Consider the following 19824-nt stretch of genomic DNA (forward strand, 5'->3'; position numbering starts at 1 on the left):
TGTTGCGTAGTTATATACCCAAACATTTGTGTTATGAAACTAAAACCTGTTACGAATTTGAAATTCAGTGTTGCGACAGTCAGAATCGCGTTGCGATTATGTATTATCGTGTTGCGATAGTCAGAATCACGTTGCGATTTACATATTCGCATTGCGATAGTCAAAATTGCGTTGCGAATCTGGAAATTGATTTGCGATACTGGAGATCGTGTTGCGATTTAGAGATCGCATTGCGATTTTGTTGGTCATTTTGGCAAATCGAAAAAAAGTTGGTCAAAATCGTATATTATAAGGAATTTTCGGTCACTGAGGTTATTTTCTCTTAAAAAAATTATGAACGGAAGAGATTCAGATGTTATTCGAATAAGTGTGTAAATGAACAGAACGTTTGATAAAATGTTTGTGAACTATTCGTTTGTATTTGTTTGCTATGTTAAATAAATGAGTATAAACAAAACTTTTATGTTCGTTTAATAAACGGAAGAAAACCAATAGTGGTTCGTTGATTCATTTATGTTTATAAAGGAGCTTGTTGTTTGTTGACTTGTTTATTAGTTTGTTTACCTGGTTCTCTCTTATTTTATTTTATTTTACATTTTAAATATTGAAAGTGTGTACTAAATTGAACATATAGTGAACTTTAGAGATCAAATTATGAAGCCTAAGGAACTTAAAAATTATTGGTGCAATTTCATCATTTTTTTAAATATTTATAAACATACTAATAAATATGTTCGTAAACGTTAAACGAATCGAACATAAACAACTTAAAAAATAAACAAATGCAAACACGATAATGTATGATGCAAATCGAATATAAATACCTTAAAAAATAAACCAATGAAGTTAACTTTACTCGTCATTTTCAACCCTACGTTGGAGTAATGGTTTCCTTTTTAGCTTGTCCTTTGGGCTTTCTGATAAATTGCATGGGCCTTAGTTCTGGGGTCATGTATGAAAGGATAAACCACATCGAGGAATACGTAAGCAAGGACGATCTCATCGGTCAGATCAAAAGCCTCCCTGAATCATACGTGGCCCAACAAGTTACGACCGGCTGTTGTCCACTTGTTTCGCGACTTTCTTCTTGTTGCTTCCATTCTTCAAAAAGGGTTTTGGCTGTGCATATTCATCTTTGATCTCTGCTTCCAGCTGGAAAAAACAATCTTCCAGGGTTGTTTCTCGTCACAGGTGAGAAAATTTAACATCTTTTGCTTCCTCTAGAAAATACTCTGTTTTGAACCTTTGTGTTCTCGAATCTGAAAATTTGAGATTTTTATCATGCCAATAATATGTTTCATTTCAACCCCAACATCATAATCGGTCAGATCTTTTGTTGTCTAATTGTAAAATCATGTTTGCTTGTTCACCAGAGCTCATCAAAGATTGAACTTTTGCTGTCTATGCTTAAACATATGTTGATTCTTTTGGTGTTCTTTCTTTTTTCTATGGGATTTTGATATACTTATAGACTAAAAAACCCCAATTGTGAGAACTGAAACCATGATTTTGGTGCAGCAAAATGGGGTTCTGGACATTTCTTGAAGGTTTACTGCTCTTTGCCAATGCATTAGCGATTCTGAATGAAGATAGGTTCCTGGGTCCAAGAAGATGGACTTTGGCAGAATTTCAAAGAGGGAGAAGAAATACACTAAAGGGACGGATAATTGGACTCGTACATGCTTGCCAATTCCTAAGACTGCCACTTATACTGTTCAATATCATCACCATTGTAATCAAGTTGTTCACCGGTTAAGCCACTTATCATGTATGTACAATACTCGGAAATAGTAGAATAAGAGAGAACTCATGTTCTGGTGACACCATTTTTGTAGCTTAAGCAAAATCAAATGTCTTGATACACTGACAAATGCTTATAATTGTAAGAAAAAGAACAGTTAAACAGACATTTACTCGACTGGTAACATGACTTCATTAGTCCTAAGATGTGGTATAGTCCATGGAGGATTATACCTAGCCAACAAGTGCTGGCCAGTCACCTTATGTCCATCTCTCTCCAAGCTCTTCTTCAGATTCTCCACCTTCTCTTCCACCACCTTATCCGTCGCCACTCCGGCGAACTTCACCACCCCATAATTCCTCTCACCTTCCTCCTTTATCACCACCCTCTCATCCAACGGCTTAGGCGCCTCCTCCGCACTCTTGTACTTAGCCGGCAACAGGAACTGCATGGTGACCGTGTTGTTGTCGTCACCCTTCGTCACCACGGGAGCAGTCATGGCAATCTTTTCACTGTCGGACGATTTAGTTATCACCGGAGCCGTCATTGCAATCTTTTCCGGTTTGGAATTCTGGGGATTGCCTAAAGCGCCGATGTAGTTCGCCAACAAGGTAAAGCCGCCGTCTTTGTTCCCCTTGAACTGCGATGGATCGTATGTGACTTGTGCCGCAACTGAAGGTGGGTACTTTCGGATTTCGTATTCGGCAGTGGATTGAACCACCTCGTATTTTGGGGTTTCCACTGCGATTTTGCCGAAAATCAGACCCATGTTGGAGAAAAACAAGTTGTGGTTTGGAAAAAAAAAGGTTTGAGCTTGAATTGAAGGGTTCAAGGGGAAACCTTTTATAATAAGAAATAAGTGAAGGAAGTGTTGGATTTGCCCTCTTAAATCTTAATTTCTAGATTGTTCAACCGAGTGCTTATTTTGTCGTAATGCCATTGCTTGGGGTAGGAGTAAAGACTTCATACGCCTGTGTTACTGGGTTTTGTGGCTCCAATTTGGAGATGACTCGGTGGACTTCATTTATCCACGACCTCTATGTCAGTGAAGAATGAGCCCTTGTCTTTAATGGTAATAAAGAATAGTATTCTTTTTAAAGGATCCGAGTATAGGGGTTATAAACGGACCGAACGAATATAAATTAGGATATATTTATGTTTGTTCGTTTAATTTTAATCACATAAACAAACGAACACGAATAACTAAACGAACGGAATTTATTGGTCGTGCTCATCCATTAAGAAATTTAGATTGTTCATATTCGTTCATTAAAATAATAAATGAACACAAACTAATGAATGTAAACGAATACAAACGAACATAAAATTAATTGGTTTATATTTGAGAAAAGTTTTTTTCTTTTCAAATAATTTTAGGATTTATATTTTCTTTAATTGATTTGAGTATTTTTTTTATTTGGGTTTAAAATTAATTGAATTTATATTAATATTTTTAAGGTTAAAATTTATTAACTCAACAAACATAAACGAACCGACATAAAGAACTAACATAAACGAACGCATTATCAAATGTCCACAAACGTAAATGAATGAAAGAACCTTTTGTATGTGTATGTTAATTTAACTAAACGAACATAAAATCTTTTCATGTTCGTTCGTTAATAAATACAAAGACATAACACAAACGGTTCATTGAACGGTGGATTCGTTTACAGGCCTATACGAGTTCAAACAATTATATTATAACTTTAGGTAGTGATATCACAATAATTAAAAAATATTTCGAATAAATATCATTTCCTTATTTTTTTTATAAAATTTAAAATTAAAATTAAAATTATCATTGATTTAAATACCTTAACATTCGGTTTAGTGATATATCTCAACAATGTTGAGTTTTAGAGCCAAGGACCCAAAAACCTTGGACTTATTCAGGTCCATAACACATTTCAAACAAGGTGGATAAAACCCATAGATTTATAGGGCTTATTCTGAAAGATCCTAGGGTTTGGTTATATATAAGCGGCAGCAAACACCGCCTCTGTCGGTGTCGGAGTACCTAGGGCAACCAATGTTCCATTCCCCCCCCCCCTCTAAAGCTATCTCAGTTTTCATGTTCAGTTGATCTATGTTCTCTTGTTTTTCATTTATTGGAAAAAAGGGGCACCAATGATGAGATGATTAAATTGTTATCCTTGCACTTTGATTGTCAGTGAAGAAACAAAGTGGGCGTTTTATATCTGAGATGCTTCGTTTTCAACTCTCTTCAAATTCTGGATTTTTTTGGCTTCTTGCTGAATTAACTGGTTCAAAAATTGCATCCCCATAGTTGTTAATCTATGCTTTCATTGGATCCATGATGTTATTTTATAAACTGCGTTATCTATCTGAACTTTCCCTTGAAGGGGGTTGAAGATAATTTTCCATACTGAGATCCTGTCTTGTTTTTGTAACATGTCCATTGCTTGTCTGGTCTCGTTAAGGTAGAGATTTCATTTGTCTTGCAAGATTTGGGGTAGTTCCATTAACAATGGGGCTGACACTCAACACGATATATGTAATTGGATAGCTGATCAATGGATAATATTAAGGATGCCTTAGGTTCACATAATGTAAGATTACCGGTTACCGGTTGAAATAAAAGATTACCAGATAATATGATTACTGGGAATGTTGTATTTTGTGTTTTGTTGATTTAGCAGGAATGTTAAATTACCGTGTTTGGTTAAAGGAATAAAAGATTATTTTAATGTATATTTTATCAAATTGTCATTATTATATATTTGTTTTTATAACAATTTGGAAAATATTTATATATTTTCTTTAAAAAATTTAAATTCATAAAATTTATATATTTTTACAAAATTAAAAATATAAATTTTTTTAATGAAATGGTAAAATTTTACTTTAACTCCTGAATTTTATATAAAATTTTAATTACATATTTTTTTTGTAAATTTAAAATAGTTTAAGGATAAATTTATAATTTAACTTTCGTAGAATTTGTATTATTCAATGACAGAATAAAGATATTTTTGAAAGAAAAAAAAAATTAAGGGCATTTTAGTCCAAAATGTCGGTAATCCAACAATACCTAAGAAAAGAGAGGTAATGACATTCTCGGTAATATACCCTAAAAAATTCATTATTGGTAATGTAAGATTACCGAGAATGACATTCTCAGCCAACCAAACGGAGAAATGTGAGATTCCCAGCAAACACGCCTTAAACATAATGTAATGTACTTCTAACTCTTTTAGGTTGCACTATATGGGTACGAGATTAGGGATGAGAATGGGTCGGGTTGGGTTGGGTTAGATTTTTTGTCCACCCGAAATCTGACCTGACATGCATGAAACAAGATTTCACTCGACCCAACTTTAACCCAATAAAAAAATAACTGACCATTATTCCCATATGTAATGGGGTAAGGAAGAGGTAAGATAGTAGGCTGCCCCCAACGCCAGGTTGAGAGCAACTTCCGTAGGAGACCTCCGAATTATGAAATGCCCTCCGTGATACTCGATCCCACGACCCCAAGGTTAAGAGCATTGTGCTCTACCAACTGAGTTGGATGATCATTTCAATCTGACCCAATATATAACTTAAAAATTTGACTCTACCCGAAATAATATAAAAATATTATTTTTATTCAATAAAAACAATGATTTAATTTAAAAAAACAATATATAGAGAGATATTATTTTAATTATTTTTAAATATAAAAGGTAAAATTATTTTTTAGGGGTCGAGTCGGATATTTTTCATCCTCAACCCGACCCGATCTGAACATCACATTTAAAAAATCCAACTCGACCTAACCCAAACCGAAATTAAAAAAAAAACAAACCCGGTCGGATCAAAATCCGTCGAGTTTGAGTCCTATGTTCATCCCTATTCGGAATGGATATAAGAATGAGAAATGATAATTTCTAAAATCACAGCGTGCAACATGAGTACGTTAAATATATAATGAATCTTAAAATTTTAAAAGATATAAAAATGTCATAAATATTCGTTATAATTCATAATGATTGAAATTTTTATACAAGAGATTGAGATTACGGTTAAGGGTGTTCAATCGGTTAAAAAGGTGGTCTATCGAACCGAATTATTATTAACTGAATTAATCATAAGTTTTTTAAATGTTAACCGAACTGATTTTTTTGAAAATATTAATCGAACCGAATAAATTTTGGTTAATTCGATTAATTTTTTAATTAACTGATTTTTTAATTTTCTAATTTATATAAAAATTGAATTTTTTTAATTCAAAAAAATAATTTACAATTAATTTAAATAATATATAATTATAAAATAAAATCTTTATATGGGGTTTTTAATTAATTAATATTGATTTAGGTTTAAAAGTTATTGGATATTAAATTATTAATTGAGTTTTAAATTATTTGGGTTGCACTCATATGTTATATATTATATATTTAAAATTTAAAATTTAATTTCGGTTAATTAACTGATTTCGAACCGAATTAACCGTTAACCGAATTCTAAAAAAATATTAACCGTTTCACGACCGAACTAATTCGATGATCGATCGAATTAACCGAACTAATTCGATTCGGTCGGTTAATTAGATTAAAACCAAAAAAATGAACACCCTTAATTATGGTAGTTGTAAATTGAATCATCAATACAATAAACTTAAAATTATACGTTTACTCATTGAATTTTATTATTTATTTTATTTTATTCATCATATTTTTAATTTTTTTAATTTATTCATTGAATTATAGATGTTAATTTTTTTCTCATCAATCTCATTTTCTTCCCCTCATCCAACTAATACCATATTCTCCGACACCGTCATTTCCTCTCCCTCTTTCTTCTCATTATCTCGGGAATTTGACATAACAGACACCAATTTTCTTTAATATTCCCTTTCTGACACCGTTTGACCAATATTTCCCGAAGTAGCACCCTTTCAGCTGAGTTGGCAAAGGCGCGTCCCCGGGGACGCGCTTTACCCGTGTTTTCGCTGAGTTGAATGCCACGTGTGGAAGGCGCATCCCCGAGGACGCGCCTTTCGCCAGCTCGACTGTCACGTATTTTGTTTAATAATAAATATTTTATTTTTATTATTATTATAAATTAATAATATATTATGTAAAATGTTTCGATTATAATGTAAGAATTATCAAATGTATTTTGTTAATGTGTGTTAAAGGTGGAGTGAATTATCTATATTAATATGATATAACAATATATGAAAACCAGTTTTGACTTTATTGTAGTTATAGGAAAAATGTATGAAATTATAATATTACACATATGGTTATATTATTATTTTTGATTTTGATTATCGATCTATTAATTTTATCAGTTAATTATTTAAATGTTATCAATCTAGTCATCTCATATCAATATTTAACGAAAATATTGATGCATAAGTTAATAAATTAGTATAATTACATATTTAATCTTCAAGACTTACATATTTTATAAAATTAGTCTTATTGAAAATTTAATTTAATAAATTTAATCCTCCAATCAGAACATGAAATGTTCATCGTATACATAAATTTTTTAATAATTTTTAATTTGTTTAATTTAATATTTTTCTCTACTTAGAAGGTGGAATTATTATTATATTTAAAAAAAATATAACTAATAATATTAATTATTATATTAAATAAATATATTAAATATATTTATGTATTTAAAAGTTAAAAAAAATTATTTAGGTGTACATACATTGAAAAATTATATAAATGCAATAACATTAAATTATTAGAAACAAAAACATTCATTTAAATACAATATTAATTACATAAGAGTTAACGGTTATATGATGATAACAGAGCTGGACATTTTTTCTATTGTGCCCGATGTTTCTACAATGCCCACATCGTTTTTGTTCTGTTGACTTCTCCCGAATATCCATATCACAATGTATTCTAGTAGATTTTGGACAACCTGAGTCCCTCAATAGCAATGGATCTGGTACAATTGTAAGCCAAGTTTGAATCTCATTTGGGTATCTTTCGTTTCCTATGGGCGGAAACTCAAATTCATATACCTTGAATACTTGTGAAAGTTGGTATACGGGATCAACATAATTTTTGTAGTCCAAATGCGAATGTGAGCAAGGAGCAATGACATGAGAGCATGGATATTTGAGTGCTTGAAAGAAACCACAATCACACCACCTCTCTTGCAGATTAACTCTGAAAGAGTTATCTTCAATCCCTTGCAGCGGACGTGGCATTTCGGTTACACGAAACAATTCACGGGTGCGAGAAAAATTTGTAACTAACATCCCATTTGATGCAGCCACTTTTTTCTGTAAATCAACTACTAGTCTTGGGTGGTAAATATGTCCGTTTTGCATTCAAGTAAGAGCTTGTCCACCGAGCTTTGCAAAGAGTTGACCCAAACGAAAATAAGTCGTTTTAACCAACGCCGTGACTGGTAAATGACGCGCCCCCTTTAAGGTTGAATTTATTGCTTCAGCCAATTTTGTTGTCATATGACCATAGCGATACCCCCCGTCATATGCATTTGTCCACATTTCTTTGTTGATGTCCATAATGTACTCGCACCCCTTCTTATTTTTGCCAAACAGCTCTTGTAGCATCGAATCAAACCTTTGAGGTAAGAGTTCGTAACCTAAGCCATTAGGAATATGTAATAGTTAATATGAAGTATAAATAAGTAATAAGAAATTGATAGAAAAATTGGGAAAAAGTAACATACCCATCCGCACGACTAACTGACGTTCATCGTTCTTCTTGTATTTTTCGTAATAGTTTGCAGCAATATGATGGACACAATAACGATGTTGAACATGTGGAGGTCTATACATTGTACCCAAAGAGTCCATTGCTGCTTTTATCCCAGCTCCTCGGTCTGAAATAATGCATACTCGCTCCCTGGTGACAACATGTAAACGTAAATTTTTAAGGAAAAAAGCCCAAGACTCAGTGTCTTCTCCTTGAACGAGGGCAAACGCAACAGGAAGAATATTGCGGTTTCCATCTTGGACCACAACCAATAATAAAACTTGCTTGTATTTCCCATACAAGAAAGTACCATCAATTTGGACAACTGGTTTACAGTACTTGACTGCATTAATACACTGAGGGTAAGTCCAAAAGACACGGTAAAATTGGCAGCGATCGCGAACCATTCGATCATTCACGTAATGATGTTGAGTTTCGAACTCAACAATTGTCCCGGGATTAAGTCTTTGCAAAACATGAAACCAACTGGGCAGCTCGTTGTAAGAGGAATCCCATTCGCCATGAAGTTTGCAAATGGCATTCTGTTTTGCCAACCATGCTTTTTTATATGAGACAGTGTACCCATATTGTGACTGTATAGCATAAATCAACACTGCAACAGCTATATGAGAGCTTTGCTTCACAATGGGCATGATTGCTTGACAAATAATGTTGGAGTCCAAGTTGGGATGATCCTGGTTTATACCTGTTGCACAACATGTATGAGGACCGTTGTATCTGGTTAGTTCCCATAAGTTGTTCTTCCTCTTCCTCTTTGATACACGGACCATCCATTGACATCCGTTGTCACGTTGGACACAGTAGCAGACATATTTCTCCGTGTTAGATCGATCAACTCGGGACTGAACTGAGTTATGAATATTGTAACTCTTTATTGCCATCATTGTTTCCTCCTTCGATGCGAACTCCATTCCAATATGTAAATTAATGTCATTGACTGATGATCGATGTCCATAGTTGCCAACATCAGGAAGATCTGGGAATTCAGGCTCATACATTGCATCATAATCAGCCTCATACATATGTGCAGGAAGTTCGGCTGGTGTTGTATTTATCGGAACGTCATCCTCGTCATCATCAGAATGTACGTTAAACTGTGGTGAGTCAGGTTCAACGAATAATCCCGTTTCAGCACCATCTGCACCTGGCTCCCGAAGAGGTTCTTCTGGTGGAGATGAGGGTTCCTCCGATAATCCAATGTTGAGGTCAAATAAGTTCCCGCTTGCGTGTTCTCCCCTTGAACTTGAGGCCATTGTATCATGTGGGATGTGAATAGACTGTCGTCTCGTTGGCATTTCCATATGTAAGTCGAAAATATTGGCAGATAAATGTATGCCCCTTGAAGTAGAAGAGATGTTGCCATATGGATTATTGGTGAAGCCACGTGGGTTGAGATCATAAGCAGTTGCAGATGAATGCCTTCCTATTGAACTTGATGGCATGGTATCTGGCGTTGGATCCGCCATTAATGATGTGAAATCATTACAGATCAGTTGTGTCGGGCTATCAACTTGATCAGTTTGATATGAAATGCCAAAGTGAGAGGAATATGAGAGACCACGAGTTACACGAACCTCAATAAAAGTGGCATACATTTCAATAAGAGATTGTGAACTCCCCATATGAGCATCAACCATCATAGAAACATCATCATCGTTTGAAAGCTGAAATGATGTATACGTGAGCAGAAAAAGTTCAGTAGGAAATCTGTACTAAAGTGAAGATAGTCTTATCTGGCCTGCTACACGAATCTTTAACGAAATTTTTGTGATTAACTCCTCAATTGTGATGTTTCTCTTCAAGGTTAAGGGGATATAATGATCTGACTAAAAATAACCCCCTCTTCAGCTTCCTTAATTAGTCCATCATACAAAACAACAGCAGAAAGACGACTCATTTTCAGAGAATTTGAGAATTTAGAGTTTGAGAATTTGAGAATTTGAAAGCTTGTGAACTGAAGTTTGTTTTAAAAGTTTATAATATGTTGCATATAATAGTGTCTATAATTGGAGTACTATTCACATGAAGGCATGTTCCCGGGGGCGCGCCTTCTATTATTTCAGAGAATATGTTATCATTGCCCTATTATGTCACTCATGTCCCTCGGGGACACTAGATATATCAGTACCTATTATTTCACTATTCACATGAAGGCGCGTTCTCGGGGGCGCGCCTTCCATTATTTTGTCAGAGAATATGTTATCATTGCCCTATTATGTCACTCATGTCCCTCGGGGACACTAGATATATCAGTACCTATTATTTCACTATTCACATGAAGGCGCGTTCCCGGGGGCGCGCCTTCCATTATTTTGTCATAGAATATGTTATCATTGCCCTATTATGTCACTCATGTCCCTCGGGGACACTAGATATATTAGTACCTATTATTTCACTATTCACATGAAGGCGCGTTCCCGGGGGCGCGCCTTCCATTATTTTGTCATAGAATATGTTATCATTGCCCTATTATGTCACTCATGTCCCTCGGGGACATTATTCATATCAGTACCTATTATTTCTCAGGGGACTTGAAGGCGCGTTCCCGAGGGCGCGCCTTCCATTATTTTGTCATAGAATATGTTATCATTGCCCTATTATGTCACTCATGTCCCTCGGGGACATTATTCATATCAGTACCTATTATTTCTCAGGGGACTTGAAGGCGCGTTCCCGGGGGCGCGCCTTCTATTATTTTGTCATAGAATATGTTATCATTGCCCTATTATGTCACTCATGTCCCTCGGGGACACTAGATATATCAGTAAATCAGGTAAATTATAACCAAAATTTAACTTCTTTTGAAAGTTCAGCAAGTTAAGAATAACTTAAATTAAAACGTTATGTGAAGTTTGAATAAATTAGATAAAATGTTATGGATAAATTGAATAAATGTGAAGTGATAAGTTGATTGTGACATTGAAATTGTATGGAATGAGCATTGAAATGTGACATTGAATAAATTGCCAATTCACCCCCTCTTGGCCGATTCCGTCGATCGATTAACTCAACATAAGTTGATTTTAATGTATACGTTTTAATATATATGTTAATGATAAAATCATATGTATGGATAAATTTAATTTCAATTTAAGTATTGTGAACTATAATTGGAATATAACTTTTAATTTCGAATACAATTGGAATATTAAGTTGAAATTTAATGTTAAATTTCGAATACTATAATTTATATTTTAAATTTAAATTTTGAATAATATTATTTTTATTTTTATTTTAAATTTTGAATAATATAATTTGTATTTTAAAAACATTTATCAAACATTTAATGTTAAATGTGAATAAAAAATAACATTAAAAAATATGTATGTAACAACCATGAAACATTTAAATAACATAACCAAATTACATAAAATTCTGAAATATAATTATTTAAATAACATTAAATACAACTGGATCACCGATGTCGTCTTCTCGAATGAGTTCCACATGGCGGTGGTTGTCTATTTCGTGGAGGATTTCTTCGTGGAACTTGTTCTTCAGTCTCCTCATCTTCACTATCATCATCAGCAGCATTTTCTTCATTTGGTGTAGATGATGCTGAAGGGGCTGAAGGGCCTGTATAAAATAACGACCCTGGAGGAGTGCTAGTAACAATCCCACCGCTCCCCGGGAACTGTGAAAACTGTGGAAACATTGGCATCGATGTCTGTGATCCAGATGGAGATTGAGGTGTCTGCGGAGAAGCACCATCAGCCAAATAAGATCCATATGAACCATATGCTGGATCATTAAACATAGTCGTATATGCACCTCCATATGGTATAAAACCCTGCGGGCTAGGAATGTAACCCTGCGGGCTCGGAATGTAACCCTGCGGAGATGGCATATAAACGGGTGGGCTTGGCATATGAAGTGGAGGGCTGGGCATGTACCCCTACGGCATGACGAATAAGGATGTTGTGGTGGGACTGATGTAGAACCGGTAGCGCCTTCTCTCCGTCCACGCGTCGGGGGACGATGATATTGAGACGGTTGACGTCTTTCTCGGCGCCTAGGAATGTTAACCCCTCGTGCTTCCGCCGAAAGTAGAAACAGCTTCCCATTTTCATTAAACCAGTCCATATAGTTATCCGTAACCATATGACCAGTTTCAGCGTAATATTGTCGAGGGGCCAACAGTGTATATCGGTTCTCCCAAAGCGCAATCTAATCTCTGTGTCTCACCACCCAGTTAACATCTTTCTTTCCTCGTCTATCTATGTTATGCACGTCGTCTAAATTCCTAGGAGCTCCAGGAATATATTGCGTACAACCATACTGACGGAGCACGCGATCAACTGGATGCCACTCAATAATAGCATAACATATAAGAGGTATAACCGATATCCATACATCTAATGATCCACTAAGGTGGGGTGGGATGCAAGCTTTCACTTCATCGCTCGCATAAGGTATCCACTGAAACTGAAATATAAATATACAATTCAAATAAATAAAATATTCTAATTATATCTAACATTTTAAATTAAAATATTAATAATTAAACAAATTTAAAAACATACATCAGACCCAGCTTTCGTATCAATAAGTAAACGAATTTCCTCTAACCCAGTAGGTATACTTTTATGGTCATTTCTTTTCATCGACCACCTATTAAATATAATATAAACTAAATATCACCCTATTTAATTGAAAATATTTAAATCAAAATTTAGTTCGAAAATTACCTCAACAATAAGGGGAATACGTATGGTTCATTCACGATCGGGCATAAGAAAGGCATGCAGAACCACGCCCATGATTGTAGAAGCAGAAGACATCCACCGATAGCAGTTTTCTTATAATTCGTCGTCTGACACATTTCTCTAAAGAGAAATGCCAAAACTGCAGCGCCCCAACTATATCTTCCAGCTTCATCAAAATCGATCAGATGCCGCAACCACATACAATGCATCTGGTTGCGAGATTTGTCGAGCATCAATATTCCTCCAATTATTCGTAGAATATATGCCCGAGCACATGCCTTTGATTGATCCTCTGAAGCATTTTCATTTAAAACCTCAAAATTAGCTTTCAACCAAGATAAAGCTATTCTACCTCCATTAAACTCTGGCGGAGCAGCTCCAAGATAATCAATGTACATTGATTGTCAATCACCATCCGCCATACCACACATCATATTTTCGTCGACGGGAAGCCCCAGATGCATAGAGACATCCTCCAATGTAATTGTCGCCTCTCCACATGGAAGGTGAAAAGTGTGTGTCTCGGGCCTCCACCTCTCAATCAGTGCAGAAATTAGGACAGGTTCGAGTTTACAACCGTCTATAATTGTTGCAATATACCCGAACTCGGCAGAAGCCAAATATGGTAAAATACGTTCCGGTGTCGGTATACGTGAATTTTTAATAAAAGTCTCTAAAATACGATCAGTGTCCTAAATAATATACATTATAAAAAATAAAAATTAATATAAATTCATAATAACTTTAAAATAAAAATAAATTTAAATATGAACATTAATTATAAAAAATATTACCATATCGCTAAAATGTCTGGAGATATGATCAATATCCAATCGCAACAGCATTTCGTTTTCCATTATAACTGTAGACAAAACAATATAATTAGCAAAAAAAAATTAATAATTCTAAATAAATAATAATTATATAAATATTATTTTAATAAAAAAATAATATTTACATAAATATATTAATATAAAAAATAATAACTATTTAAAAAAATACTAACATAAAAATAAATTTCTTACCACTAATAACAAATTTAAAACTCAAATAGTTGGAGAATTTGAGTTATATAAGAGAGGAGAATATGATTTTGGTGTGAAGAATGAGGGAGGGTTGAGGGGGTTTATATAGGGGAGGAGGAGGGGTAGCTAGGAAAAACGGATGGGGACATTTATGGCATTTAATGGAAGGCGCGTCCCCGGGGATGCGCTTTCCACACGTGGCAGTCGAGTCAGTGAAGGCGCGTCCCCGGAGATGCGCCTTCCACACGTGGCATCTAACTCAGCGAAAACACGGGTAAAGCACGTCCCCGAGGACACGTCTTTGTCAACTCAACAGAAAGGATGTTACTTCGAAAAATATTAGTCAAACGATGTCAGAAAAAGAATATTAAAGAAAATTGGTGTCAGTTATGTCAAATAGCCCATTATCTCCGGAGTTCTCATCCCACTGCTCAGTCGATCGAAACACCTCTGCCGTCGCCTTCTGGATATCCTTTGGATCGGTAGAAGCAGTAACCGGAAGCCTTCGAGCTGAGCCGGTGAAGTTCAGGCAAGCCGACCTTCCTCTCAGAGCTATGGCAGCCACGTCGTGGACACGCGCAGCCATCTCCGACGTTGGAAATGTGCCCAGCCAAATCCTCGACTTCTTATTAGGCTCCCTCACTTCACAAACCCACTCCCCGGAGTTCTTTCGGCGGACTCCACGGTACACCGGATGCCGAGTCTCGCGAAATTTCTTCCGCCCCGCTCGCTTCTTCCGATAACTCGAAGCTAACATCATATCTTCATCCGAGAAATTAACCCTGTCTTTTGATTGCTTAAATGTTCATTAACTTGAACTACCCATGTTCTTCTTGTCTTTGTCTGACATGATTTCTTTGCTCCCTACCTTTTTCAGGAGATTGCTCTTTTAAGTCAGTTTGAACATGAAAACATAGTTCAGTATTACGACACAGATAAGGTACTAATTTCCGACATTTACTTTGGGCTAATAGACCTTGTAATTTTGCTTCTTAATTGTCTAATGTTTCTTTTGATTTTACGGTTTTTGCAGGATGACTCCAAATTATACATCTTTCTTGACTCCAAATTTACCGGTCGACTAGTTCCACTCCCGGAATCCGATAACGGCGACGATTCTGACCCTGAATCACAGACCCATTTAATCAATGCATCTTTTCTCGAACAAGTTCAAAGTAAAAGCCAAGCACAGATCTTAAGCATAAAAACATGGGGGAAATGATGAAAACAATCAGGTAATACAGTGAAGAACTTGCACATGAGTTATGCATTTAAGGTTAAGGCAAGCAACAGGAAAACACTACGTAAGCACAAAACCTGCAACTACGATTACAGAACATCGTCAATTTACAACGTAACATTCAATCAGAAATCTAGTTCTTTCCATCTTTGACGGCATCGTCTACCACTACCACTTTGACCTTCTTGATCTACTCGAAATCCCCAGGATCCGCAACACACTCTTCAGGCACCACAGGGTATTACCGAAGATTTTCCGTAGGTACAGCACGAGAGAAGCTGTCAAGGCTCCGCAAGCACCGCCGGATACGAACAGGACTAGCACTTTACGAAAACATGTGTTGCTCTTGGGGGCTACCGTCAAAGGTTTGGGAGGATTCTTTGCAATAGCCTGGGGATCGAGTGGTTGGGAATGCATCCAATTGGGAGCCTGCCTTAGCTTAAAACTCCACGAGTGAATAAAGCATGCCTGTGAAGACTTGGCTACCCACATGGTTTTCATTCAAATCACCATGATTTACATCTCTGAAAGTATCAAATTCTACAGCAACAATTCTGCTTTTGCTTTCCTCCAATCCAAGAGAAACCCCGAACGAACTATTCCCCAATACATCAACTTTAGAACTACCAGGAACCATAATAAAAACCAAACCATCACTATTTCCACGAGACATTGAGAAGGAAAAGTAAGTTGAAAAAGAAGCAAAGTTCCTGACTTTAACTCCAACAAGCTTGATGGGTTTCTTGTACATGACTTCCCCAGCACTCCAACTCACTGAGTCAGTAAGTTGAATCCAAGAGCCATCATTACCAACATGAGCATCCCCATATAATGCAATATTGGCCTCAAATTTTGGATCTTTACCAAAACTTTTGAAAGAAAAAGATGAACTTTGCTCTGCAGCCAAGATTTTGAAGAGGAAAACAAGACAAGTCAGGGCTGTAAGATAGCTGGAAATGAAGAAAGTGGCCATTTTTGAAATCTGAGTTTGTTTCTCTTCTCTTTTGTTGGTCTACAAAGATAAGGCAGGTGATGATTCGATTTACAACAAGCTGGTTTCGTCTTCTTCTTTTTCACTTAATTTTTTATTCTGAGGCTTGTGGGTGAAGAACCAGAGGTGAGAAAGTAAAGAATGTGAAGGTTGGGTTGGAGGCTGTGAAAATCTAGGACGTTTTTCTTCGTTTCAGTAAAGTCTTTATGAGTCGCACCATCTCCTCTTTCTCTCTCCCGGTGGTTCCTGCTGACTGAGGGAATATTATAATGAGCGTACTTTCAGTTTTGCACTTGTACTTTTTTATTAATTCTCAAATGTACTCTATGTCTTCTTTATTTACATTCCCACCCTAAAAGTTAAAAATGAATATGATTGTTTTTAGATAAAAATATACGAGGCCTCTGTACTTTTTCAAAAAGATTAATGTAGCCCTCGAACTTAGAAAAAATTCAATGTAATTTATTGACTAACAGTTTTCGTCGTTGACCGTTATGATGTTGACTTAATAGTTCATGGTGGTTGGTGATGTGACTAATGATGTGATAGATGGGTTAATTTTTTTTAAGTTCGAGGACTAAATTGATTTTTTAAAAGTTAAGAGAGTAGATTTGAGATAGTATCTTTCAAGAACGACGGAGGGTCTAACAATATGTCATGATTAAGCGAGTTAGGAGTGTAATTTGGAGCAAAATAATTTGAGATGAAATATATCATAAGTCACAAAAATTCTGTTTAAATAATTATTTGATGATTGAACTTTCAAAAATTATAAAATGATCATTAAATTTATTGAATCTTTATACTTATTATAACATCACAATGACCATTTTATAATAATTGGATAAATTTGATGATTGTTTTATAACTTTTGAAAGTTCAATCATCAAACTAATTATTCGAGTATTATTTTAGATCAAGTAAATTTTAAGTTGGGTCCTTTTAGATTCAAATTGCTGTGTTTTCAAGTGATTTGGACTTGAGGCTTGTTATTTTCAGGTGGAGTCCTTATAAGTTTGCTTAATTTAGGGTTTTAGCCACTCTAGGTTTTGGCAATCTCTCGTTGAAGTCCTTTCGAGTTCAAATTGTTTTAAATTTGAATCAGCTTTGATTCAATTGATTATGCTTTAGGTTTAAATGATTCAATTGTTTTAAATTTAAATTTGAACTCGAACTAATGGAATCAATTTTTTTTACTCTAGATAAAAACTCTCCTATTTTAATCATCATATATATTCTCGAAAATTTGATACTTTGCGCACGAAACAAACGACTTCGGTGATAAATGAATTGTTGTTATTCTTTAAGGTTCAAGGTTTGAGCATTAGAGATATTAGGGGTGTGAGCGTTCAATGTCAAATGATTAAGAGATATCTTGAAACGGAAATTACCTTATACTTACCTCATATTAATTAAAAAAATTAAATTTGTTACAATATTCATATTCAATTCGATTATTGCCAAATCAAATTTATTATTTTTTGAATCAAACACATATGACTTGTAGATACTAATGTCTTTCTTAGACTCTTGTATATGAGTGTAACATTCACATTGGGGATTTAAGTTACGATTGCGATCGTGTTTTCGGTCGTGTTGTGTTTATTGTTTTTACAGATAGAATAAATATTATATGGTGATTGCAGATATCACTATCACACAATAACGATTTAAGATGACACCTTTATTGCTATATAACATGTGTTATTGCGATAACAACCCACTATTTAAATCCATTATTCTAATTATCTCTTCTCAAATTTATTTATAAGAGAGGGGAAGGTAGTGTTGTGGGGAGCAAGAGATTAAAAGGAGAAGAGAAAGTTTTTTTTTTTAAAGAAAAAGGTCTCATTAAAAACTCCTTTTAGGATCTACAAGAGAAAAAAATTGCCCAGGAAATATGTGAACCAAGATCAATGCCATAAGTTACAACAAATATAATAATCTCATAACAAAACGAGTCAAAAAACAACGTATTCCCTGATTTAAGTGCCCAGCTTACTAACTCATGGGCCACCTTATTATAAATGCACGAGACAAAAACAACTTTAAAAGATACATTGTTCTGCAAAATGGATCGAGTTTTAATCAGATGAAATCCTAAAGTGGACAAATTTACCACATCACGAGTCAATTTATTAGCTATCTTTGTCGAACCATTCTCAAGCACAACTTAGTGTCAATGGTTCTCTTGAGCAAATTTTAAACCGATAATCATAGTATGGATCTCTGCAAGACCGTTTCGATGCAAAAGGATAGCAATAAAGTCAAATTGTCCAACGGTACACTTGTAGAGCCCCAAGCTATAACACTGATGGCAGCCAACTTTCGCTGAGGGTCGAAGTCTTCATCTATGTTAATTTTGACATAACATGGATCGGGGGATTTAATTGCATTGAAGAGCAACGTGCGTTCACCCCCCTGATTAATGCCCAAAGTTTCACCTCAAAATTACCGTAAGCGTGCTCATATCATCACGCCTGCCCAAATGATTCCTCCAATTTTCCTCTCACATCCCTATATTTTTCTCACTTTTCACATTTAGCTGCTCCATTTTTTTGAATTAATCACTGATATCCGATTTATTGACCGACTAATCCAGATCAGGTACTTCAGAGGTGAGAGTAGCCCTCCCAACCCAGTTTGCTCCATTCACAAACGCCATGATTCGAACCCCTGACCTTGCTTAAGGGACCTAGTGTCTCATCCTACTAGAAATTTAATCTTTATTTATATATGAAAACTACAATAACTTATAAAATTCTTGCCTAAAAATTTTCAAAACAAATAATTTTAGCTCTTAATTTTTTTCTCAATATTTGACCCCTTAAAAAAAATTAAATTAAACCAACAGATAAGCAATAACAGACATATTAAACTGACATAAGTCGTATTAATTTAAATTTATTTTTTAAAAAGACACATTAGGAACGCATTTTCCAGAAGTGTGAGTAGGAGACTGAATTTCAATACGTAAAAGAGTACGGGGACTGCAGACAAAATTTAACCATCTTTTTTGGTTCGAGCAGATGATTTTAAGGATATGTTTCTCTTATGTTTACGGTCTCGAAACACTGACCACAGAAAATCCAACAGTGATCAACAAAATACTTGAATGTTGGGAGTTGAAAGTGACCCTCCGTATACCATTTAAAGCTACAATTTCGATGACAATTAATACACATTCATATAAATACAATTCATATACAAACGAATAAATATATCCGTATAACAGGGAAAATTACTTCATAAACCTTATTCACCGTGTTATTCAAGGTCTCAACCAATAAAAACCCACTCATCTTTCCTTCTTTTCCCTTAGTCTATTGACAACGCACATATACCCTACAGATACAACTACTCAAACTCGAATTCTCTAAAAAGAATAACATTTTCTTT

General features: G+C 35.1%; 3 protein-coding genes, 2 non-coding genes and 1 pseudogene across 5 annotated transcripts; 3 read left to right on the top strand and 3 right to left on the bottom strand.

The window, feature by feature from the left end:
- The first annotated feature begins 1037 nt into the window (after window positions 1-1037).
- LOC120143045 (protein transport protein yos1-like) lies at window positions 1038-1821 on the top strand. Its single transcript, XM_039157468.1, has 2 exons — window positions 1038-1191; window positions 1519-1821. Exon 2 carries the CDS (start codon window positions 1523-1525, stop codon window positions 1754-1756), a length of 234 nt encoding a protein of 77 aa, XP_039013399.1. The 5' UTR covers window positions 1038-1191; window positions 1519-1522; the 3' UTR covers window positions 1757-1821.
- Window positions 1791-2584, bottom strand: LOC120143044 (heme-binding-like protein At3g10130, chloroplastic). Its single transcript, XM_039157467.1, has one exon. It carries the CDS (start codon window positions 2508-2510, stop codon window positions 1911-1913), a length of 600 nt encoding a protein of 199 aa, XP_039013398.1. The 5' UTR covers window positions 2511-2584; the 3' UTR covers window positions 1791-1910.
- A 1278-nt stretch (window positions 2585-3862) lies between these two features.
- LOC120143186 lies at window positions 3863-3953 on the top strand. Its single transcript, XR_005517911.1, has one exon. It is a non-coding gene; the product is annotated as a small nucleolar RNA snoR26 (small nucleolar RNA).
- Window positions 3954-4049: 96 nt separating this feature from the next.
- LOC120143187 lies at window positions 4050-4142 on the top strand. The gene has a single exon (XR_005517912.1). It is a non-coding gene; the product is annotated as a small nucleolar RNA snoR27 (small nucleolar RNA).
- Window positions 4143-14561: 10419 nt separating this feature from the next.
- On the bottom strand, window positions 14562-14976 carry LOC120143112 (dehydration-responsive element-binding protein 1D-like). The gene has a single exon (XM_039157521.1). It carries the CDS (start codon window positions 14952-14954, stop codon window positions 14562-14564), a length of 393 nt encoding a protein of 130 aa, XP_039013452.1. The 5' UTR covers window positions 14955-14976.
- A 398-nt stretch (window positions 14977-15374) lies between these two features.
- LOC120143085 lies at window positions 15375-16661 on the bottom strand (annotated as a pseudogene).
- Window positions 16662-19824: the final 3163 nt, after the last annotated feature.

This window comes from Hibiscus syriacus, unplaced genomic scaffold, assembly GCF_006381635.1.
Source record: "Hibiscus syriacus cultivar Baekdansim isolate YM2019G1 unplaced genomic scaffold, ASM638163v2 tig00110833_pilon, whole genome shotgun sequence".
In the NCBI taxonomy this organism is placed as follows: domain Eukaryota; kingdom Viridiplantae; phylum Streptophyta; class Magnoliopsida; order Malvales; family Malvaceae; genus Hibiscus; species Hibiscus syriacus.

Coding starts and splice junctions, on each gene's coding strand:
- LOC120143045 (XM_039157468.1), top strand. CDS start 1,523: ATGGGGTTCTGGACATTTCTTGAAGGTTTACTGCTCTTTGCCAATGCA.
- LOC120143044 (XM_039157467.1), bottom strand. CDS start 2,510: ATGGGTCTGATTTTCGGCAAAATCGCAGTGGAAACCCCAAAATACGAG.
- LOC120143112 (XM_039157521.1), bottom strand. CDS start 14,954: ATGATGTTAGCTTCGAGTTATCGGAAGAAGCGAGCGGGGCGGAAGAAA.